Source organism: Stigmatopora nigra, chromosome 14 (assembly GCF_051989575.1).
Source record: "Stigmatopora nigra isolate UIUO_SnigA chromosome 14, RoL_Snig_1.1, whole genome shotgun sequence".
Lineage (NCBI taxonomy): Eukaryota > Metazoa > Chordata > Actinopteri > Syngnathiformes > Syngnathidae > Stigmatopora > Stigmatopora nigra.
In genome coordinates, this window is record NC_135521.1 from 7,548,039 (window position 1) to 7,574,439 (window position 26,401).

At 39.5% G+C, this 26,401-nt stretch overlaps 1 protein-coding gene across 1 annotated transcript in view; it reads right to left on the reverse strand.

Moving 5' to 3' along the window:
• The window catches only part of LOC144207070 (teneurin-3), a 134,204-nt gene that overhangs the window by 92,220 nt on the left and 15,583 nt on the right, over positions 1-26,401 (reverse strand). The window contains exons 3-4 of the mRNA XM_077732290.1: positions 16,502-16,883; positions 15,206-15,469 (exon numbers count right to left, since the gene is read on the reverse strand). Coding sequence (XP_077588416.1) covers positions 15,206-15,469; positions 16,502-16,781 — 544 coding nt within the window. The 5' untranslated portion in view covers positions 16,782-16,883. The remainder of the gene's footprint in view (positions 1-15,205; positions 15,470-16,501; positions 16,884-26,401) is intronic.

Sequence of the window (26,401 nt, forward strand, 5' to 3'; positions counted from 1 at the left end):
GGCGTTGCAATTTCCAGTGTAATAGCAACCTGACCCACATCACTCAAAAGAACCCCCCCACCCGTCCCAAATGTTACTAAAACAAATACAAACAGATGACAGTTTATGAGGTAGAGGCATAAAAAACGACTTAAGCAGGTTTTAATCTTGCCAGAGAGCTGCTGATGCCGTGTCATTTTCCTGGTGCATCATAAAGCGGTAATTCAATAGCTCATTTATTCCACTTAGGTCTGACTGGGGGTCTCGGCTACAAAATTAATTTTGCACGGAGACCTATCCCCGACATGACTGATGAGCGGCGCGAAAGGTTTCGGGTTTTGCCATTACAGCGCTAAAAAGCATCTTTGCTTTCGCCCGTCGCTGTAATTAAAGCTTTAAAAGATTGCAATTACGAGGCACCACCGGTGGTGTTGTGACCTGCTTGTACTCAGGCAATTTACTAGATATTGCCTTTTGTCACGGCCATTCTAATAAATTCTGGTAAAGCAAATGATAGTACAGCAGCATGGGGGAAAAAAAATGGTCATTGTTTGGGATGAAAAAATCCTAAATCTACTGTTGAACTAACCTCAATACTACTGAAATGGCATTTCAATGACATATTTGGGAAGTACTAAGAAATACATAAAATAAAATGTTCCCTTCACAGGTTATTCTATGCAAGATGACCTCCCTTTTCAAACTGATTGGACACCTAGCATTATCACTGGCATGTATCACTAGTAGTCACCCAATCCATATCTTTTCACAAATAAGAGGTTTACGAACAGTATTGCCATTGGCTGTTATTACACAGCCGCGTCCCGTATTGGAAGCCAAAAAAATGCATTAACATAGCGGCAGCCAATGACAGCAATAGACAATTTCATTTTGGATGCAGGGCTGGAGAGAACATCTAAATTGTGAGCATGATACAACTTTGCAAGAATCAAGACCTAAGCTCTGCTCGGTCCTGGACACTATCTAGAGATTTACTTTCCCTGTTTTCTGTCCTGAAGCTCTTCCTTGCAAAGTCTGACAAAAAAAGTAGTTTCCCACTAAGACCCCGCCAGCTATATTCTATCCAACATTCTCTTGATCATAAAAGCTTTAAGACACTGAAATGCTTGCCTTCAAGTACATGTTGTTTACAGCAATGGTCGAAGATTTGAGGTTTTACCACACAAGGCGACATTTATTTTTTGGTTGTAACCAAAGCCTGCTTCGAAAAATCACAATTACAAGTTGCCGCCAGTGGCTAAAGAAGAAAAAAAAATCACCCGAAATTGCCTTTTGTATCAGGTAAAATAATAGAACTAGTAAATCACTACAGTGGTGGCGCTGTAGAGTCTTTATCAATAATAGATGGACAACAAGTCATCCTGATGGAACCATAGGCTACAACTTCTTGTGGAGGCCTTAGTCCCCATCCTGGCAAATCTGAATAATGCATATCGCGTGGCCCCACGGCAGTCCCCTTCGGTCCGACCGGGGCGTCACTTATCTCCAGCTGTGACTCGAGGGCAAAAGCGATAGACGACACGGCAGTCACCTGCTCCATTTAGTCACAATGTTCAAACATAGGTGTTTGCTGATGCCCTCGACATTTGAACCTTTGTTTGAGTCTAGGCACAGCTGTGCAGAGCTGTCATTTGAATACTTTGGGGGATTTTTAATAGCCGATGTAGTTCTATTTTTATCCCTTTTCCCTGCCAAAGTGACACTAGTGAATGACAGCACTGCTGACTCTGTAATGTTTAATTTTGACCCTGAAAGCGTTATCTTAAATCATTTTAAAAAAACTGAATTTATTACTGATTAAAAACATCAAACTTGATTACTTTTTTCCTTCCTTCCCATGAATTTTCTATTCTGTATATCCTGTTAAAGGTCAAATTTGGGGGTTGTTTTAACACAAAGCTCAAAATAAAAAAGTATAATACATATTACACCTTTTAAATCACAGTATCAATGAATTCAAGATAAAAGAAAATGATAGTCAATTGAGACTGACATTAAAACTTAGATAGAAATTTTACAAAAGATGAAGTACAAAAATTCATGTCCAAAATGTGAAACATCCACACGGTTTGAACTCCCCATTTTAGAAATGCGAGTTGACACATGCTAAATACACCGTTTCATTAGACTATAAACCATTCTAATTAGTCTTCTTCTACCGACAAAAGGCGTAAATAGGTTTTATCAGGTTGGGTGAAGTAACTTGGCCTGCTTTCATTTGCCAACAGTCAATTCAGTCATTATCTTGTTAATCAAACTTTTCTGCCAACACAACCGAGCAGCCGGCCAACTCCTCTGCCCGGGCAAAATTTACCCAATCCCTGGCCCCCCAAAGCCACGAGGGTCCGCTTCCGGTCTTCATCATTGAATTTGTAGATGTTTCTACCTTTACAGCAGGTGGCTGGCTTGCAACTCAATGAAAAATAGGTCTGTCGGAGGCCAAACTCAGCCCCCCCTGTTCCTCCGGAATCGCCATTAATATCCCAATGAACTCATTCAAGGGGATACTGCTGACATCCAGTACTGTGTAATAAAGATCTAACCTTTAAGCACCACAAAGAAGAAGATATTTTTCTACATCGACTGTCAGTTTTGGAGAATTCACCCAAAATATTTGCTTCAAAAAGTCTTTTTTTTAACCCACTTCCTTTTTAAAATGCAAGATCAGGCCAGATTTCTGGCAAAATGTAGCTTCCTCTCTGACTCTTGATATGTTTGATTTCTCCCTCTTGTAATTCATCAGATGGATCTACAATGGGCTGCAGTTGATGACTCAGATGGATGATCAGAGCGCACATTTTGTTGTGCCAAAGTGGCCTCTCCTCTAATTCCTTAAAGCCAGACTCAAGTGTTAAGCCAGCGTAAGAAAAAGCCGGCACATCCCCCCACCGATGCCCTTCTCAGAGCTGAAAGAAAGTCGTTGTCTCTGCCGCTCCGACTAATGACGATTAGCCACAATCTGGGGTATCGAACGCGCATCGGTCAAGCGAGCCGACACCCTCAAAAGGGGAAAGACAGCCGGCTGTCCTCGCAGGCGCACAGCCAGCAGATTGATTGTGTTTCCTGCAGGGGATTTAAGGCCAATCTTTGATGTGTGCATGGTAATAATGCGGACTCTGGCATGAAATGCAAAGCAACTCGCCGGGAGTTCAAAAGGAGCAGTTTATTCTTTTACTTTCCTTTTCTTTTTTTGTATTTTAATGTGTCGTGGTATAAAGCTGTTGTGCCAGGCTTTCGATCCAAGGCACAATGGCGTTGGAAGGAAAGCAGGACCTTGAGAAAATGAAGATGACTGGTGCTATTGTGCGTCAGACAAAATAAAAATAAAGGAATTGTCCATTAACATCAAAACCGGCTTCAGTTGGCTTGATAAAAAAAAGCTAGATCTATAATAAATTCTAATTGAAATTGAAGCTGTATGAAGTTGAACACTAAGCAAAAAGAACAGCCTTTGATGTTTAGGCACATATACATTCTGAAATCATGAAAATAGCTTCTCTTTTTTTAAAAAAAAACCCTTTCAGTGCCAAACCTCTCATCGGGAATCCAAACATTCAGTTAAAATGACTTTAACTTCCAGAAACAGTGGTCACTACGGATTTAAAATGTCTAACTGTGATTTTAGATTATTTGTGAGTTGTGCCGTTGTATAAATAGTGTTTCTTGCACTCTTGAATGGGAAGATAAATCCTGCCTCATTTTTAATGAAGTCCCAAAAGTCATCCTTGTGTCTTTTTTTGTTGCTGTTGTTTGTATCAACAAATGGGGAAAAAAACAGCCTTGAAGCCAAACAGAAATGGGCTTCTGAGAAGAGGCTATGAAAAAGAAAGCCAAACGAGCAACACACAAAAAAAAAGGTTTTAAACACAACATGTGGCACTTGACTTAATTATCAGCCTGAATTATCAGTAGACAGCTCATCAATCAACTGTAACTAATATAATGGACTTTGTGTCAAGGGAAAATATGCAGACGGACATCACAGGGCAAAAAATTAATGACATTGCCATATGACACTTAGCAACTCATCCTGTTGATTATGATTCCACTGGGTTTTGGGATGTCCACAGTAAAGACAGCAAGTAAGGTTTAAGACTGAAATGTAAATTGAACGAGAAAGATGAAAGGCAGAAAGTGGTCACAAGATAAAAGTATAGTCTCAAATTACCAACAAGCTACCGTGAACACAACAACATTACAATTTTTTAGCCAAGAATACAATAAAACATCTCTAATTGTCTAACAGTAATGTTACTGTACTCTGTTTTGTAGTCTAAATTAATGTGTAAATGCAAACTCTTACAGTGGCTGTCAAACATGCTGACTACTGGGCTAGTAGCCTTTTTTTCTGTTCTTAGGTGTAAAATGATGTAATTTCTTTCTAGGAACTTTTCATAATCAAGTTATGGCTTCCTTCCAAAGACAATGAGAGACATCCCATCATATGTCATCCAATGATTGTTCTTCTATGAATTTAAATGAAATTATCTCTAGTAGACATCCAATCCATTCAAAGTGGGAGGGTGGCAGTTATGGAACTTTGGTTCTTTCTTTTGTTATGACACAATTCTGATAATAAAAGTTACCAGTATTTTACGGTCAAATAACCCAATTTCTTTTCACACTAGGATTCACTTCACTGTCCAAAAATATCATTTCAAATGTAACAAAAAATCAAAACGCATGAAATATTAAAATGCAACCCCAACGATGAGCACACGTCATGGGCGACATAATTTCAGATTGAGCCGTCGTATCCCCAATTTGCGCCGGATTGTTTTTCTCGGCCAGTATTGATCCCCCCCGAAGGCTTCCTTCCTTCCCTCCGTGAGAGGTGAGGTGGACGGGAGCGTCTGCCAGCAGTGTAGAGGTCACTCAGATAAATTGCTCAGGTTGGCTTTTGGCAGCTTCAGGGTCGGAACCCATTCATCTTATTAGGCCTTGTGGATGCTTTTAGTGGAGCCTTAGCAGTGGGATTAGACTGTTGGGCGGGGCATTTGATGACAGACCATCTGGCAAATAGGTTAAAGCATCTTATGCTTACATATTGCATTCTTTTTCGCAATGCCGCCACACTTGGTTCCACTTTGCGAGAAAGGAAACAAACGTGAGTGAGTCAGAGTAGGCGGAGAGCCAATTAGTACCTCCGGGTAAAAAAGAGAAGAAAAAAAAAAAGAACAACAACACCAAAGTTCAATTGAGTGCCAGTTTAAGGCGCAATAACATTAAAAAAAAAAGTGTTGCTATGGAAACAGTAACAGCAGTCTCTCACTGCAGAGGCTCTTAATTCACGACCTGGATTTGGTGCGAGTGTGTTTTTCAGGCGAGAACAAATGTCAACAAAGTGAATTGGGGAATTTGGGACATGATTGGATGAGGTTAGTGGCAATGTTTAAGTGCTCGGTTCCCAATTGGAGACCACACAGCAGTCACACTGTTCTTTTCACTAATACTAATAATTAGACTGGCTGATGCCGACTCAGTTGAGTGGGACCATGGTTTTTGAAGTCCGTGTTTGGTGGATATTAGCTCATTTAGGTCTTTACCGTACCTAATGTGTAAACATTTTGTGAACCACGGGAAGACAAATTCCTATAGTCATTCCAGTTTTATCCGATTTTGCAATTCTATCCCCACAATCTTCAAATCCTATCCTCTGATATGTCCGCTCCATACAGATTCACTGATGCAGGCCAGCAATGGTTGCTTTTCTGAGTGTTTGTGAGCAAAACTGAAGGAATTAAAGATTCTGTTTCATGTTGTGTTTGTTGGTGTTGGCTCATGTTTGACGGAGATAAAAAAAAGCCTCGAATCTGAGAGGTCACGCTGAGATAAGAAGCTTAAAAAAAACAGAAAGGGACTATGTTTTTATTTTCCCTGTTGTTTGAGCATGAATCAGTTTACAGGCCGTTACGATATCATCAATCTGGAATCCATATCTGCAAAGTGCTCTGCTTTACATCAGCGACCGGGCCAATCGACTCATCGGCCTCTGCCATCAGAACCTGGATACCCGACACCCACCTCTATAAAGTGACCACACTCTAAGGATGCTTTACACTGGGCAAGGGTCCAGAGAGAGCTGGATGACATTCATATTTAATAAGGACCAGAATATCACAAAAATCTCCTCACAAGCTGTCCCCTCATCTCCGTCATTCAATTTCCTTACATTGTAATAGATTCAGCTGCTCCCCTCCTGCCAAAACGCTTGAATGGTATTTTAAAACAGTGCCACATGACATTTAAGTCACACACTCACACAGTTTATGTAAAGTGGCAATTCATTTACTGTACAGCGAATATTGGCCACCAGTGCCTGTTCAGCATATTTGGACATCGCCTTGGCGGAAATGGCCTCTTCCAGCTTCCTCCGCTGCCAAGGAGAAAGGACACAAGCATGGGATGGGGGTAATCTTCCCCCCTCTCTCGGTGGCGTAATGAGTTTGACAATGAAAGTGACACTGTGTCCTCCCTGGACCTCACCATGTGATCAATCATAACAATGGCTCACCATTTCCTCCTCAGGAAACTGACCTTTCTCCGTTAAGAAAAAGACAAGTGTGTGCGCGCATGCATCAGTGTGTATGACATCATCACCTTGAGTCCAATAATGCATAGCCAATAAGACATCCTTTAATGGGGAATTTGCTTTTGAAAAGCCAAGTGATTTGAACACTTGCCAGTCTGTTCTATTCTGCTTTGCATACAGTACAAACGACAGTTCTCACAATGGTGAATACGTTTGACTCCAAAAATATCTCACCTGCCTGAAAATGTTCATGCTATCCTATGAGTGCAATCCCTAGTTTTCTTATTATAGTGTAACCCACATTACAAATAAATAAACAAAATAATAAAATCCTAAGGATGTACGGATGTACAGTAAAGATGTACGACGATTAGTGTTCAGTATCAGGATCAGTTATAAAAAAAAAAAGTATTTTTTATCATGCCAACTGAAGTCGGTTTTGATGTTAATGGACAAGTCTTAATTTGTTACTGAACTGTTTGTATAGGTTTCTATCTCTTTGGAATAGACATTCAAGTGAAAGTTTCAAATGTGAGAGATAGATCAATCAAACCAGTTGATCGAGTCTTCCACTTTTATTTGTTAAACAGAGGGACTAATTTTTGGAGAGGTTTTTGAAAAGGTATTTACTTTTAAGTATTAGCTTATTGGCTACCATTGATCTCAAAAGATAACCTATCATATTTGATTGGGGGTTTGACAGAGTCCTCCATCTGAAATTTAATTTAAGCTTATTATGCTTGTTATGATATTTTCATCACTTGTGGCGGCCGAATAACAATAAAACAGAAAAACTGAGCAGGTGGCCATAGTTTGTACACCTCTTTTTTTGAGGGCAGCACATCTCATTTTCTTCTGAGAGAAGATTTGGTTTCAGTGCAAGGATTCGCATATCTACAAGAGAGGAGAGGTCCCCAGAGTCTTACATTGCCTAAGCCTGTAGCTCCAATATAAATCTAGGGTGACCATGTTAGCATCCAGATTCGGCTGACCTGGACTGCATCTTCGCCTGGACCTTCCCCCAAAAGAGTCACCATCTTGTCTCCCGGGCATCATAACTCCTACTTCAGCGCCAGTCCCCCCATGGGGCCCCTATTGCAGCGGACACCACCGCTTAAATAAAACAGGAGTAACGCATGAGAAAATACGGTGCCATCAAATTTTCTTCAGCCCTGGCTGTCCCACATGGGCAATAATAAAGCCTCTCTCTTCGTCACGTTTTTATGGGGATTTTTTTTTCTTCGTTTTAATGCCAGTCTTAGTTGTGGTTTTATGCCCTGAGCAGATGTAAACGCTCTTGTTTAATTGGATTGAAGGCAAAATAAAAGGCCAGTCAAAATGTGCTTGCACGAGGGGAAGAATGTAATTCAATTTTGATAGTAAATGGTCATTTTTATCTCTTTTTATAGAATGTTTATGCAGATAATTTCATCCGGAGAGGCTCTTTTATTTGCCTACAGAAGACTAAATAAAAAGGACGCGTCAATAGACAAGGAATGGCGGCAGCAAATTAATTTAATTGCACCGTCAAACACACCGCTGTGACGATTTCTGTGTTAATATTGGGAAATGAGCTCCAGGAAATTACATTCCTTTTTGATTACATTAGGAGCTGGTTGTTTTTTCTTTATTGAATAAGATTTATTTGCTGTTGATTCAAAGTCATTTAGTCTTCACTTTTTGTGTTTTTGGCGATAAAAGTAGTCAAATGACCTTTCAAAAAAACTGCTGTATGTAATTATAATGCCCTAATATCAATTTTCTTTGTTGTTGTTCTTTCATCTATTTAGGTTTTGTTAAAACAAATTCACTGATTTTTGTGATCGTTTTTTCCCGCCTTAAACAACAACAAAAATGTGTAAATGATACATAGTATTAATTTCTCTGTTGTTTATGCCCTTTTGATCATTTCTGTGTTTTCAGACGTAGGAAAGAAAATAGAAAAATGTATAAATGTACGCTGAAATAAAGAATTAGAAATTATTTAATTAGGTAGTCTAATGAATGGTCTATAAGCATGCCTTTGATTTTAGGAAAAATATCTGTTAAATTAAATCAAAAATACTTTGCCTTCGGGGAAAAAAAAAAAAGTCAAGTGCAAGCGGCAAGATCTCAATTGCGGGAGCAGATGAAAATAATCCAAAGCAGACGCAGTGACCGCGTGGTCAACCTCTGTAGTCCTCCTCTTGGATCTCCTTCAAAGACGTTTCTCTTGGCAGTAAATCAGAATAAAAATGGCCTAAGTCTCCACATGGATTTGGACGCAATCACATCTCAACGGACGAGAAACTCTGCCCTCTTGCCTCATTTTTATTTAAAAAAAAAAAAAGTTTCCAGCTGCAAATTCTACTCCTTCGGGTTGTTGTAAATATTACAGGCTGTCAGGAAGAAGACTTTGATAGAAGGCGGTTTAGTTCCAGCTGGGTGAAACACTCTTGATAAGAAAAATGCAGCAAAGATTCCAAATGAACTCTTGAACCCTTTAATGAAACATTTTCTTGTCACGATGGAAGACGGCAAAAAGATGTGCCAAAGAAGAAGAAAAAAATATTCAGTTAGGCTTATTTTTAAATAGGAGGAAGTAGATTGTTTTTCGTCTTGGTCATCTCATTTAAAATTGTCAAAATGTCTGATGTATCACCAACACAAATTCTAATAACTACATAATTAATAGTAGTAATGATGTAGTCTTGGTCTATTCAGACTCTTCCTTCTCTAAAAAGCTACACCGGAATAACCACACATAGCGGTGTAACGGTATAACCCAAATTCCCAGTTGGAATATGAAAGAATACTAGCCGTGTCCCAAAAAATTCAACAACCACACACTAAATCAGAAGAGGGCATTCGGTTTTGTAGTGTAAATCCCATGCACAAAGGTCACAGCTTGCGGCAACGGAGGCAATAAAAAATGAGAAGCAGCCCAAAATCTCAAGGCGAGAGTGAAGAAGGGGGTTGTAAAAGGAAGCGGACATGAAATCAAATGGATGGGTTAGCCAGAAGTCTGTCTGGTGGGAACGACAAACGTGCCCATGGATGCTGCCTAACAGCAAAAAACGGCCCAAAGACAGCTGAGCCGAGAACCCTCAAGTGCTGTCCACAACTGGACTCGTACACTGTCCCTACCATTTATTCTTTATCATCTGCATAAACAAACAATTATTACCATTGCGCTATAAAACGTAATAGTGTTTCTAAATGAAGCATTATTAGTATTCACACACGAGGTGTGGGTCATTATTAGAAAAAGAAAGGCCTTCCACAGATCACAAATGTAATTACGAGCAACACAACTGGAGCTACATACTAATCGGCATCCAATAATTATTAACCGGAATTCCTGATGATTTTTGGTGCACTTGCTCCATAAATATTGATGAAAGGAAGTAAAGCGTTTTCTCTCGAGGGTGGTAAAGTCACCCCAACCCGTCTTTGCACCCTGCCACCCCCTACGGGTGACTGACAACTACACAGTCATTGGTGACGGCAATAACCCTCCGACATCACTGTGATGTTTTTTATTGTATTTTATCTTATTTATTTATTTCTCCACTAACATCACTCAGCAGATGTTGACGCTGACGCTCTTGAAGGTGACAGGAAATAGATGTTGCGCTCTCTTAACGACACTTTTATCGGTCAGCTGCGTCTCTGACAAGAACCGGGGCTGACAGGTGAACTTAGGGGCTGCAGAGATTTTCACTCACTTGCACAAAATAAATAAATAGATAAAAACATAAAAAGGATGGTAGGCAATCGGGGAAGGAATTCATGTGGAAATTGCTTTCTTGTTCAGTGTGCTAAAAGGCGTTGTAAAATTCAACAAATTAAATAGAATCAATGTGGTAATTGTAAAAATGCACCATATTTTGCCAGCTAAATTGTTCATAATTTTCAGAAAACGGGAGCAAAAGTTCCAAGAATTTAACTAGTATTGTGTACATGAGAAATAAAATATCATATTCGTGGAAAATGTACTATTGTTATTATTATTTTAATCATACTACATTACTGTAGCAGGTGGGAAGTCTAAAGAAAAGAAAATGTTATTGAAATGTATTTGTCCTTCACTGTCCTTAAGCCAATCGCAAGATGACAATGAACATGACAATTTAATACGCAATATCACAAATCTATTTTAAAGACAATTCCCCAAAACAATCTCAGACGAGTCGCACTTAGTACGGTTAGGTCAACCAAAAATAAATAATACAATAATTAGCCAACGATGCTATCAGCATGGATTTCAAAGCACAAAAGGCAAAAACTTGAGGGCTGCAAAAAAAAAAAAAAGTGTTTTCCACCATTAAGATGCAAATTTATACAGCAAGACACTCCAAAGTCTAATCAGATCATCCTCTCGGCAGGGGGCAGCGCGGTGGAGAGGAGAGTATATTTCGCCATCGTGCTGACGCCATTTGTAGCTCACGCTATGGCGCCGGGCGGGTTCCACGCAAATCTTGCAGGGTCGTCGGCGACCTTTGCCCACATGCAAACTGCTTTGGAATGCAAACAAGCCCCCATGTTAATATTCTGCAATATCCACTACCTTATACAACCTTTGCAAAGTACAGTAAATGAAAGTAAGCAGAGCAAATTTACGGAATAAAAATGCTAGATACAAGAGATGGATTAAAAGACAGCCATAAAATTCCTATGCCTTTTACCTTGACAAATATAAAAAACAGCTCTATAATTCTTTATAGGATTTTGAAGCAAAATAACATTTCCACAAACTATTTCAGACTTATAGAACTGTTTTTTTGCATTGCAAGACGACAATAAAACGAAGCCATTGTTAGACAACAATAGTTCTTTATCGATTTTCTTATACAATTTGTGAATGCATTTTTTATATTCTATTTTTTTTTTTATCCTCACCAGGTACTTATTTAATACAGACAGTGACAGTGATACAGGTCCAATTTATTTCGACTGGGAAGAAGTGAATGAGTATTTTGATTGGATGTCTATGGTTATCATCAGTTCAACTGATCCTCAAAATCAGGTGACACGGATGCGCATGCAAAATTATATGATCAGGACTTTCCAAATCCATGCCAATATTTTCCCACATTGCCACCAATGACAAACCTCTCCAAGTACCCTAGCGACACAAGTTAACGCCAGGGTGTGCAACAAATAACACCAATAAAATGCCGCCATCTTCTCGACGCCTATTAGCAAGTGATGACAGTGCCCTGGGTGCCAGTTTTGGGAGTCAACTTCAAAACAAATATCCCAGATGGCTTGACTTGTCCATAAAAACAGAAAACTGATGTTATTTATTCTCTAATTTCCATGTTTGAGATACAAATGCGGAAGGGAGGGGGGATAATTCTGTAAGTGAGAGAACGCTTGGAATCAGGCGGCCGATTCCCACCGTCACAAGGCGGTAATGTGAGACGGGAGTTTGACAGATGGCGTGTCACCTCATGTCAGCGTGATGTCCCGCATTTGTGATTTTTCTAATGTTAGCACGGCAAGTTGACGTGACAAACAAACTGCGTTGTGGTGAGGCGTGCTTGCATAAACACGTAGAGGGCTTGCTGAGGATGTTATGGTGGAATTGTTGACTACAGGCATCAGAGTTTATATATAGCATTCAGTGAAAGTTTACTAATTGAAGGTAGAGTTACTATCTCAGCTACCACAATTCAATCAAATACAATAAACATTTATCATAAGATATGAACTCGGTATTATCATTCATTCAACTTCCATACCGTATCAATTTAAAAGAAAAAACAAGCTCATGCCATATTGCATGTGCAATATTGATTGTGAAGTATTCACAAACCAAAAAGGTTCACCAGATTACCATTTATATCACAACACGGGTACTTCGAGCGGTGTAATGGAATATTAGCGCATTAAAAATGCATAGACGCCAAGGCACTGGCGGCACTCGGGAGGTGACTTTGTACAACGATAACGTGGTTGTCGCGTAGCACCCTCTACTAAACCTTAAGTCCACACACTTTTCAGTGGCTTGACAGAAAACATACTTAAACGCATATAATGTGAACTGTGTTTTAATCTGTGCAAATCCACTCTGTATCCAGTGATGAGTAAAATATCTCATCATGAACTCATTTACCAGTCGGAGTCTACTTAATGACAATGACTCGTGACAGTTTTGATGATTATATTATCATGTTTGGATCTAACTGCACAAAAAAAATGGTTTTGGAACCCCTGAATTTTTTTCTGAAATGTCATTGTTATACATTAGTAATGCTTTTGATAAGAAGAGAACATTTTATTTTCCCTCTCCTTTAGTGGTGATAGATAGACGGTATGTACGCATTTTCTAGTACAGTGCCGAGAACAGGAAAGTTTCAGAGATATGTTTCAGACGCAGCAGCCATAGGTATGTTGACATTCTATTTATTATATACACTTTAAACTAGATACCATCCCACGCCTTTCATATCTGGGAGTACCAAGAAATAATGTGCCGATGTTGAGCAGTATGTACTTCAAGATGTAGCTTTATAATGCCAGTTGCCCTACACAAGATGGCCACGAGTTACGCAGTTGTAAAAAAAAAATTGCACTTTTCCCCGTTAATAATAATAATGATAGACAACATTTTTTTTGGTCTCCAATAATCTGTCTGCTGTGAACTATGATTTCATCATGAGCAGACGTACAATATATTTTAAGTAGGAGGGCAATGGTACAGTACAAATATTAAAACAATTAATGGGATGCCAAAGAGGAAATGACACATTCCACACTCACAAAAACTATAGTAAAGGTATGAATTATGAACTTTAAAGTAGCAGTGTATCATAGAGCTTTTCCGCCTAACTAGGGTGAAGAACCAGCCTCTTTCAGTTTTATTAGCTACAGTGAGATGTCAAGGGCTGTGAAATAATGTCTCTTTTCAACTTCTCTGTCAACGGTTTTCACCAATGAAAAGTATAGTATGAATATAACAGACAACACCACTGGCAGGCCTTGAAACTTTAAAAAACAAGTCTTCAAATATTGAAGCTAGAAAAAAATGGGAGCAAACAGTTCCATTGATCCTTCCCCTTTCAGTTCAACTTTCAATTCAATACAAAATCGTGCTGCCATTTCCAAAAATGTTTGGATTTAGAAAACTCTGAAAGACATTGTTTTTCATTCACCTTACCCTAAATACGCAAAGAAAAAGGTGGTCTGGTGAATATGTTATGAATCGGATTGTGAGAAAGAACAGACTAGTAAACAATAAATAAATAAATAACTACCCATAAAAAAGAGGATACCATGCACTAGCAAAGAATTCCCTAGGAGATTGCTTTAAATAAATGATTGCACTGTAAGTTATTACATTTTAATTGCTCCCAAATTATAATTAGATTCATTTCTCTAAATAACAAGTGAATCTTGGCAATTATTATTACAGGTAAAATGAAGTAAAGGTTTTTTTTTTAATTTGTTATTATTTTTTTTATTACAGGGTGTAGAGATAAGTTGTGCAACCAGAACATGGTGTAGTAGTCAGGAGATGAGGGGAAGTTTCAATGAAATATCGACTTCATTTATAACTAAACGGGCCTGAACGGCCCCTTGCGGAAGCTGCCGGGTGCAGATTGTCTTGATGGAAGCCTTTTTTGAACGGCTCATTTCTCTGAGCTGCCTCATTAAATAGTCAAAGTCGAAAGACAAGCGCCGTCCAGCACAACGGACATTTTTTTCTTTGTTGCCAGAATCACTTTTGAAATTAGACATTGGTAAAACAAACCAAAAACTAAAATAGCATGTGCATAAGCAAGATATTAAACAAATGAGTAAATATACAAGTGTGAATTAATGTATGAGTGACAGCGCAGGGTGAGAGCGTGTAGTAAAGGTGCAAAAATCAATCTATTAATCATAATGTCCCAAAATTACCAAAGACTATTTTTGACATGTACCTCAAACGTGAGCGTTCAAAGTCAGTTCAACATAGTTTCATCGTATATTTTCTATTTATAAATGGCTTGTTTTTCCCTAGAGCAGCTGTATCTTAGAATATTGTAGATTGATTTACTGACCCGAGTTTCAATAATTGGTGTATTGCCATTCTGTGAGAAAATCATTAGCATAAGCCTTGAAACGCAAATAGTATCAAAAGGTACACAGAGATCGAAGAAGATGTTTTGGGTGGTAAATGAATCTCTAGAAAATAGTAGATTGCACGCAAGGCAAATATTAGCAAAATTATCTCTTGTGTACACACACATCAATAATGCTAAAATGAATATTTTTGAAAAGGAAGCTAGAGGACAAACAAAGTGAAGCAATTTCAAGACGACCTTAATAGTAATGGTTAAAAAACAAGTCGGCATCAGCCTCAATTTGCCCCAACACAGTTTCTTGCGTTTCCAACGTGATCACATTTGCACTTCAAACCATCTCATCAAGCGTGGTTGCCTTGTGCGCGCCCACTCAACCTCGCAACAATTCACACCTCCCCCAAACCTCCCCATCGCTTCCCGAACTCAAAGTCATCTTTGATTACACGCTCGCCGCAGGGTCAACTTTATCCAACTCCTTCCTGCGGCGAAAACAACCAGGTGAAGCCATCGAAAGGACACGGACTATGGTTCTATCTACCGCCATCTGGCGTTGGAGCTTCTCTCACACCAAACTGCCCCCCAGACCCTCCCGCCAGTAAAAATCAAAGATCCGACTCACCCATCTCGTTGTCCGACTTGTTGTCCATTTCTGTGTCAGTGAGCGTCAGCACTGAGTTGGAGCGACTGGAGAGGCAGGAGTTGTGGCCACCTTTGCCCCAAAGTGCAACGGTACGTTCCGGTGACTGGGATTGGCGACCTACACAGGTGACCGCGGGGCCCCTGGCATAAGTGCCGAGCGGGTGGGACAAGCCCGTCTCGGGACACAGCGCCAGGCCTCGGCGGGACTCGCAGATGCCGAGCTGCCTCAGCGAGAATGTCTGCCCTGCGGAAGGGAAGCCATAAAAGTTAACAAAGCGAGCAGAAAACAAGGCTGAGGACCAGGAGACAAGCGAGGCTAGTGTGGTGGAGGGTGAGGGGAAAATATTGGACAGTGAGGGAGTGGCGGGGTGTCATCTAGGAATCAAAGCCCGACTTAAAAACTGTAATTTTGACCTGAAACTGTACTTTGAAACAATTATTGGTTATTTTTCTCACGAGCCAGATTTTAAAGCATTTTGATGTTTTGCTTCAGACACTTACATTTAATATACACTAGCCAGATCTAAAATGCTTGTATGTCCGCATCACTGACCTTAAAATAGCTTTGTTTATAATCAATCAAATGGGATATAATTTAAACTGTATAAATCGAGATTATCATAGTATTATCAAAAATTGTCTTCATATTGAACATTCTAAAAACACATTTTTGCTGTTGTCTACAGATTACAAGGCTGTGGGCTTAAAAGTAAAAATAAAAAAATATAGGGCATTATTATATTAAAGTGATTAAAATGAACATTTATTAAATACAAATAATTATTTTAACTAAATAGTAATGATTATCTTGCGGCTTTATATGTTGCACACGCCTTCTAAAGAAACACACTTTGTTTTGGTAATTAACCTTTCAATCTTAAAATGTGTGCGTTTAATTCTAATTTGTATTAACCTCTTTTGAGTGCAAAAACGTGAGCACTATCATCAAGCCATCAACAAAATTGCAGTTATTTGTTCTCTAATGTTGATGATTAACCTCTGTTTTCTGTGAGGTTAAAATATAAAACTGCAGTGTAAACATTCATTACATTCAGCTTCTTTTCATTATACTGATTTAAATTCCTTCAGATTGTGTCAAGGCTTCAATACTTTCTTGGAATGTATTATGACTATTTTATGGCTTAGTTATGGAGTTTAAACCAGAATTCAGGTTTAAACTAGGGTTTAGAGAGAGTTAAAGATGCATATATAATATGATTTAGACATGTGTTGATGGTAAAAATGGCTTAAGGATTCAAATTCAAGCGCTGCTGACCTGGTCGGCTGTATTCAGCACTCTCCTGCCGGACCATATCCTTCACCCGGCCCCCAAACAGCATGCGTGCCGGGTCATGTTCGTAGGCCTGGAGCGTTTCGCTCGAGCTGTACGACTTCTGCGTGGGTACCCAACAGGATGGGGCACCAGCGTCACGGATGGCCTCCTCTCTCTCCAGGGTGTAACGATACTCGCTTTCGGGGTCAACGCCTCGCTCGCGGTGCTCTCGCTGGCTCTTAGAGAGCGAGCAGAACGGCCGCTGCTCCCTCACCCGTTCCATGCTGCCTGCATGCCTTCACCCCACTTTTTGGCACTTCTGGTCACCCGGTCCTCTTTATTTTGGTCCTCAATCCACTCCACTTTCTCACTCCATTCAGTTTACCTATGGGATGCGGGGAATCAAAGACAGGAAGCAATAAGTTAGTGGGGCTTGTCCGGCTTTAATCATCCCACGCAGCTCATTGAAAATGGTTAAAGTGATTTTAATGGTTGCTAAAAAGAAAGATAAATTACTTATTAGCTGCTATTGACAACGATAGACATATTAATGGCCCCCATTAAGTTAAATAAGCTGTGAAATGAATTCTGATATTTTATTCTCACTACATAATAAATGCTCAGACATAAATCTTTACAAGAAAGTAACTCACTTGCTATCATTACTGTGAGCATTAATTTATTTTTGTAAATTCCTCTACAAATAAGAAAAGAAGGGTAGAGACATAGATTTTAGAACAAATTTCATCAAAAATATGAGGAAAAAAATTATATTTCATGTTTCATCTCTTTTTACAATGACTAATCAATAATAGTTAGATAGTAGTAGATGAGGGAATCCATTATTACAGTGTTTAACATAAATAAATAACTCCAAAAAAATTTAAATACAAAATCTACTTGAACTGCAAAGAGCAGAAACTAAAGACTAATTAATTTTCAGGGGCAAACAACAACAGAAAAAGACCGATGAACTTCAAAGAGTTGTTCAATTACCTTTTTATACAATAAAGAAATATGCTTCATCTCATAAAAAACATGTTGGATTAATCAAATATTCTTATTTTATTATTAACACAAAGAAACAATAGTTGACAACCCAACAAAAAAAACTTGTGCTGAAATCTCAACATGACCTCAAAAGAAGACTCTATGAAAGAAGGGGACCAGAGGGAATGAGAATGTGACTAATCCATAGGTTCAAAAGGAACAAACCTTGGATGGAATGCGAAGCCCGAGTGAGTCAGGACTGTTTTATTACCGTCTTCACACACACTCACACAAACTCACACACTTTCATTTCTCCCTTGGTTGCACTATGGTAGCAGGCCACGAACTCCCGCTTTGCCCCCCGAATGAGCTTCACTTGGTTTCACTTCAAGCATGGACGCCTCCCAAAGACACCGAGGGTAGCTCGGACCACTCTGACTTGCGCCCCGGGAGACCGCCGGAAAAAATGCAGCGCTACTTGCTGAAATGATGTCTTTTCCTTGATTGTGTTATGCGTCCTTATGCTACAGCTACGCTTGAGACCAGTTAGTTTGTCCTATATTCCACTACTGTACGGTACACGCACTCCCAGCGAGCTTTGCCTCACACGTAAGAGCCGCGTGGGAACGCTACCCGCGAGTTTGGCTTTGGTGCGAAAAGGTCACGGAAGCTCTCGGGAAAAAACTATTGTGCATTCGTCCTTAGGCCCTACAAAAAAGTCGGCATGTAGTCGTTTGACCTTAAATAAGAGCTATGCAGTCTTTTTAATGTGACAGAGTGTTGAAATAGGAAGATGGAGAATTATTGTTGTTACTATGGCAACGTGAGAAGAGGAAAAACATGCATACATACATTTACTGCATTTCTATTTGTATAGCATTTTAGGAAAAACAAGGCTTTTTTAAACTTAACTTATGTGTTTTTTTTTACATTTTTTTTAGCTGTTGGTGGTCAGAGTGGAAAAAAAATGTAAATAAAAGTCACACTTAAGTATAAGTCGCAGGCCCAACATGGGCCCCAAGGTTCTCCTGCTGCCACAATTGTTACTTCTTACCTTCTTAAATATCGCAAACATAAGAGAAAATCTTTCAGGATGATTCAAGGTAAGTGCTGCTTATGTAAAAGGAAGAACAAACCTGATTAAAAAAGAAAAAAAAAGGAAAACCTTCTCGTTTTCCCAACCCGAGAGTCGACACAAATATTTTAAGAGACAGAGTGAAAAGTGCGTGTGCCGCTACCTTCTGATTATGTTTGAAGGTTTTTGGAAGTCAGATCATGAATTCTTTAGCAAAATCTGTGTTCTATTTTTCAGGCTTCCGGTTATATTGCGACAACCCCGCCAAGAGCATCCTCCTCTTACGTCTTTGCTTTGATCATGCTCTTGAATCGGGGCAGGCAGCCATCCGTGAAGCCTTTGCGGATCAACGGACAAAATTAGTGTCACAGCACGAAAGAAGAGACAGTTGGTGATCTATGGAACACCCCATATTTCCCAACAACCCCAGAGCCACTGCCCCCAACAAAATCCTCACTAAGACTAATACTATCGAAATGTATCATCCAGAATGCAAACTTTTGAGTTTTACTACCCATTTAACTGCATATACAAACAAACTGGCAACAAATGAGCTCTTTAAAAGAAATCTAATAAGCAAAGGAACTATTTTGGACATTTAAAAAATATTACCGTTGCAACTTAGTGTATATACAAAATTACTTTTGCCATAAAATGGCCCAATAGCCAATCCATAATAATCCAAACGGCTTCGAGTCCAAATTAAAAGTAAATCTCGGAGATTGACGCATGAATAAAAAATGTGAGCACGTGTGATATTCGCAAACACAAGCAAATTTTGCAAAACAGATGAAGCCACCATGGCCCCCCAAAATGCTGAAAGGGCAACTCTTCCCCCCCTGTAAGCAATTTCTCTTGCCTAGGTACTATAATTATGTTTCCCGCCTCAGCCAACATTTCCCTGTCGGTGACCTCTGTAAATAACGCTAATAAAGCTCACCGGTGTGACTACTAGAGAGCATCTACTTGTGACCAGAGAAGCCGGGAATGCCATGGTGACAACGGCCTGTCGCAAGGGGAGGGGGGGTGGTCAGAGGGTCCCGGTGGCGTCAATGTCTGCAGCGCCTCCGACAATGCTAGCCTCTGACAGCTTTGCATAATTCATCTTGTCGAGGCGTTTTCCTGCTCTCGCCTGGCTGTCGGTGCTAAGGGTGTGCTGTGGGGGGTGGGGAGATGGCGAAGTCAGGCGGTGTTCCATCAGCTGCCGTTTTTTTTTCTCCCCCCCCCCCCCCCCCCCTCGTGTATATTTGGAGTTTACCTGCAACGCATTGCTTGGACTCTTAATATTGAATGTCGTCACAAACAGATTTGCCTTCTCGTCTTTGGAGGTTAAACGCCTGACTCTGTTAGCATCCATTCTCAAGGCTCACTTTGAGTACTTGGGGAGGGGGAAAAGAGGGTAGATGCCATTTTATATGTTGCATCGTAAACAGACAACATGCGGGAATGGATATGTTAAGCAAGATGGAACAAATACATCTACCATGACCAAAAGAAGAAGCCAGATAATTTTGCTAAGGATATGTATAAAGGTGCAGGAGGCTATAGATATGTGGATTTAGGTAAGCGTGCATCAAAGGAAGCATCATTGTACCAGTTTATGAAATTCTGGCTTTGAATATTTATTCATCCAACTCATATCACCCTGAGGGCATTGAATCGATCACAACTGAACTCAAAGCTCTGAGAATCAAAGGAATTTTCAGCAAATCAGCCAATACATTTTCATTGGAACCATCAACATTTAATGGAACCTCAAAGAGAAGTGCCATCTTTAGTTTCAAACTCAAAAGAAGACTCACTGAAAGCCTAGGTAAAGAAAGACTCAACGAAACATTCTATCAAACACTTGGTGTACTGCTGCCCTCCTACTAAATTTATCCCATTACATGAAATATTTTTTTTTTTGTGTTGAAGCCTATCAGCTGAGAATGGTTCCGCTACACATGTCGCCATTATGTTATTTTGGGGGTGGATTACTAAAATCTTTAAACAACAGTGACAGCAAAGCAGCGCAAAGAAAAAGGAAAGCGCGAAAGAGGCAGAAGGAACAAGCAAAGTTGACTACATTTACAAAGCAATTGAATTTCAGCTGCTCGGCCTTCTCCCCCCAGTGACCAATGATCTTACTCCGAGCGGGAAGATGATGAAATCCTGCTGTTAAATCTCTTGTTTCACCGCTGCATTGAAAAATTGTCAGGAATGCAAAACGAGAATGTTTCATGTACTCCACGTACGTGCAATCACAAAAACACATCTCACTCTAACCAGTTTGATGGTTGCATTTTCTCTTTATCTGCGCTCATGCAAGCACCAAACAAGTAGCCAAGAGGGGATGTTTACAAATTCCCCAAATGACCCCACGCCGGCGGCAAAATGACTTGTATTTATTCATGCAATTTTAGAAAAAAGAGAAAGAAAAAACGCTGGTGCAGGCAAATTCATTTTTAACTGTAATTGTGCCATGTGGACAACTGAGAGGGGCGATGGTGGTGGGGATTTTGATAAATGTTCCTGCAGCAAAAGTTGCTCTTTTCAGTATTGAGCTATTATTGACTCGCATTTTTTTTGTACTGCAGACAGCCTGAAAGCAGCCAGACAATTTGTTATTCACTCATGAAAAATAAGGCTGGCGTTTCATTTACACCGAAGAACCCAATTTAAATATTCATCTATTTTTTCCTCCTGCTTATATTTATGATATGTATAGGAAGTAAGATGTGTATATTTAGAAACATGTATTTCCAACTCACAGGGTACTGATTTAACTCTTTGGCTTCCATTGATCGAGCCATACGTCCAACTTATGTTAACGTCTATGCCCATCAATGAGTTACGATAGACACTGTTCTAGTGGAACATTTTGGTTCTCGTATTAAACAGACATCTTTTCAAAAGAATAAATAAAACAACATACCGGCTGTCTCAATAAGCTATTTGGCTACAAGGCTTCACAATATCTCACCAATATATTCTCATTTATCGAGTTGTACGTGTATTTAATCCCTCATCATTGTTCAAATGATTTTGGCATGGAACTTCATTTTTGAAAGTCAAATGATTCCCATGATCTTTTTGGAGAAGGAAGCGTTACCTGGAAACAATATCTCCCAGAGTGATGAAAACCCTTTTAGATTCCAAGCTGGTGGATGGTATTCAAAGGTTGATTAGCTTTTGTCAAGTTTTTGGTCTCATTTGTGAAAGAAAGAAGATAAAAAGCACGTTTCATGATTCTGAACACTCAAAGCTTTCAGACATGAGAGCAAAAACCTCAATTTGTAAAAACACTGCATATCTGGGACATTTTTTTTTGTTTCGACTAACTGATTGGGTTATTCAGCCGTTGCATGTATCGATCCTGTTTGAAGTATCATTGCACGCCCAACCGTCAACAAAACTGTCAGTTGAAAGTCAATGGAAACATTATTGGAATTAGCAAGGGAACCATTAGTTGTACTGTCGATAGAGCCACCAATTGAACAGAAGTACATGGCCCTGTCACTGAAACCATCAACAAAACGGACAATTCAATGTCAAAAGTACAATCCATCGACGTGTCAATGGAACCGCCAGAGGAACAATCAATGGAGTATTTGATACTGCTTTCAATGGACACAAACCATTTAGAAAACTACCCATGAAACCATTGAAGGAACTGTCAGAGGAACCATCGATGAAATCTGTTAATGGAACTGTCATTGAAACCATTGATTTAACTGATAGTAAAAGTGCCCTACTCTAAGAATCATAATGGCAGTGCATGTCTTGTTCATCATCCTCCTATTACCACATACTAGTAGCCTTCGATAGCTAACAGATTGCAAAAGAATTCTTCTTAACCCTTTCATTTACAGCAGTTCTCTTTAAATGCTGACATTTAAGGTATTTGAGTTTTAGAGTGACTATTTTGGGTTCTCATAAAAACATTTAAATTAGAGCAATGAATATTATACTATAATTTTTATATAAAAGACATTATTTTTCTATATTTTTTTCAAACAATTATAAATACATTTGCACATTTTTAAAAGCTGAATTCATAAATTGTAATTACCTTTATAGTTGTTAACTTATTGCATGACATTAATGGCAATATACATCCAATTCAATTGTCCCCTAATGGTCGAAATAAATAAAAATAAAATAAAAAAAAATCTCATTTGGGCATGAACGATAAGCATACGGTGGTCTTAGGAGCAGTATGCAATTGAAATTGTGGCCAGAGACGGTTGTTTCCCTCAAAAAAGTTAGAAATAATAAAATGAAACCTAAATATAAACAAGAGTCGTAATTCCTTTTCAGGGTCAACTGTTGTTACTCCAACCCTATTTAAAATGCTTAATCAATGTGCTGACTCCGGTTGCAATTCAATTGCAGTGTGTGCTGCGTCGCAAACCGTGTGTACGAACGGCGGCAGAGTGAGGCAGCGGCCAAGGGTGGGGTTTGGAGGACGGCAAGGCGGGGGGATCCGCCTCAAACACAATGATAGCCAACAAGAGGATAAAATAAGCGGAGGGTGATGGGGTTGAATGCCGCAATGGCAGTGCAACAATCGTCACAGATGCACGTAAATAAAACATCATTTAAGGACTCCCCCACGCCACTTTACAAGGAATATTATATCGGCTTTGTCTTGTCTTAAGGCACTCTCCAAAAATTTTAATACATCAAGTAACTAGAGGATTTTATTCACCGCTTGTCAGCGTTTTAAGGCGAATGTAGGTCACCGCCACAGACTGCCGTCGGCATACCAAGAGACTATGGGCCTTATTAAAGAAACATCAATCTGAAAATTTAGTAACGTCGAAGACGCCTTTTGCACCATCTTTCGTCGTCTCAAGTCGGAATGAGCACACACTTTTTTCTCCTCTCTTCCCATCATACGAGCTAGTGGCAGCGCGCTGGACAAGCGTTAAAGACGACGCCTTGCTCCCCACTGAGCTGTCCGGGGACCACAAAAGAGCAGACTGAAGACGCCTGGCAGGTCCACACTGAAAACTACGGGGTTTGATACAGCTTTGAGCGGGATAAGAGATCTGAAGTTTGGATATTTACGGTCAGTTAAGGCCATGTTTACACCGGGGCACGGGATTCCTTAGAACTTGAGCTCTAGGCAGTTCAAAGGCCTTCTTTTATTTTGATGAATCATCTTTTTGGGCTTCTGAACATGCCACATATTATGTCAGATTTGTAAGTGCAGCTCTCTAATTATATTCATAAAACGGAGGCAGGCATCTCAAGCAGGCGTCCTAAAGGGTGTTACTAAATTATCTTTTTTTTTTTGTCTCACTTTGCCTAAATCCTGTCTTTTCGGGAGTACTTAGAATCAAAATGTGATAATCACTCAAATGTGTTTTGGGGGGGTAAAACAAATCCCCCCCCTGACAGCAGTTACATGAACTGAGATGACTGTCATTAACAGAAACTAAAAAAAGTCACAAGATGACATGCATAAAGAATACCAGAAAGTCTGGGATATTGCTTCAAAGAAGTAATCTTGGGCAAATTCCTGCTTCTGTCCTTTGGCAAAGAAAACACAGATGCCTGATTCTCAATTTCTTTTCTCTTTTTTTTTGCTTTGGATTTTTTCAGAAAAGTGACTTTCATTTGGTTTGCGATTTCCTATAATGGCCTGGCAGTTAGATGTTGTTTTTTGCTTTAGAAAATGTATTTCAAAACATGAATGGGTCACATAAGATGAGATTTTTCTACTCAAAATTGGGGGCGAAAAGCTTTCAAAAACACCAAGCAAAATGGCACTTAATAGGCAACAGTCGGAAGCATAGAGACCACAATACACACAACGTATGTTTCCCCCCTCCCATCTTTGTCATACTCGCTCTTGACCCAGAAAGTACAGAAGAGTAAGGCCTGCCATAAACGTTCATCTGCTGGTTAGCGGAACGCGTCGTTCCATGGCTAATCGAAAAACTGTCCACTTCATCACAAACAATTTGGTGTGTGTGTGTGAGCTTTTATTTGTGCCGACTGCCCCCCCCCCACACACACAGACACACACACAGACACACACACAGACACACACAAAAACATAAATCCAACACAATCAAGCAGAACCCATGAGGTCGTGCGGACGACGTATGGCGGCTAAGCGGATGTTGCCTTGGCGACGCAACGGTTCACGTTCCAATGAAAACGTGGAGACGTGTATCGTAAAGCATGAGCTCCAATTTAGAAGTCTAATAGTCTCGGGTTTAATCCTGCCAGTTTTTCATATATTCCTAACGAACAGTGTTAAGTCACCAAGGGGAAGAGTGCTGGGCAAAAAGCAGCAATTGTGACTACATGTGGCTTTTTGTTGTTTCTTATGCCACCCTAAATTGAATACTCTAAATTTAATATATTTCTTCATATTCCACATATTGCTTTTGTAGTGGATTTATACCATTCCACATGAAGTGTTTTCTGCAAGAGTTGGAGTGTGGAGATGAATGGGAACTGCTGGAGTATAACACTTCTTAAACGTCTTTTATTTAGTCTGCTCACAGTAAACATGATGTGAAAATGGCTGCTTCAAAACCAACTACTAGGAACTTTTTTATTGGTTATTCATGGTACAAACGCCAGCTGAATTTTAAGTTGTTTAATTTTATGGAGTATCAAACTCAATTGCCATATCCAACAAGAGCAAATTGAAATTACTGCAAAACCTTTTTGTCAGTGGTATGGATTGAGTCACAAAATATTCATTTGTTTATAGGAATGTTGTTTTAATACAGTGTTGCAGTAATTATTCATATATCAGCATCACCATCTCTTAGCTGGGATAAAACAATTCTAATAAAAAATCCAGGACAAGTTCCTCATTTTTAAGTACTATTATTTTATCTTTACTCATAAAAGACTATATCAGATTATAATATTTATAAGTGTGTCTGATTTTTCAAAAAAACATACGTGTTTGTTGTTGGCTTTTGGAAGTTGACTCCAAAAATGTCCGCTTCAAAACAATTATCTGACTTTCAGAAAACTTTTTATTTAGCTCTACCCATGAGAATATCAAATTCAAATGTTGTGTATTTAATATTGTGTATTATCCAGTTTGTTTGCCTTCTCTATAATCCTAAATGCAACATACTGTTTTCCTATCTCAGATATTCATCAGAGCCTCAGTGCATCTCAGTGGGAGAAAATGCACAGCGTGGGTAGAAAAAAAGTAGTCAAGCGTGTTAACGGGTAACGCCAGCCAGGCGGGCTGTGTGTTAACAGTAGCGGATTAGCGGGGCCGCAATTATGGCGGGTAAATATCACACGGACGTACCCAGTTTAGAAAGCTGCGTTAACCTTGACGCGTTTGTCGCTGTTGTTTGTCTGCCATCTTGAACTTGCGCAAAAGGTCGCAGAAGCGTCCATCGACTTTACGCCATGTTTGTTTTTACGCGGGCGAGACTGCTTGATTAGCTTCTTATAATCTATCACGCCTCCGAGTGCCGGCTGGTGTGCATCCCTCAGGGGCGGACTGTCATCACACGCAATATTCGATTCGGTCAGAAAGGGTGCGAGGGACACAAAGAATTCAGAGTCTTTTGGAAAATTGTTCGCTATCTGTCAAGCTGTTGCCTGTTGGCAAGTGAATCGAATTCACTGCCAACATAAACATCAGATATCAAATCTTTGCTTGCAAGTCAAAGTACAAAAAAAAAAGAAAGAAGAGCAGGTATGAAGGGGAAAAAAAACCTGTAAATGTTGTCACTGTAACGTGTGTTATACAAATTGAAGCTCCTGCTATCTCGTGGTAGTGATAATAAATTGAGGATAGATTTTACTTGTATTTATTTTAAAATAATATAATAAAATATATTTTACACTAATTCCCAATT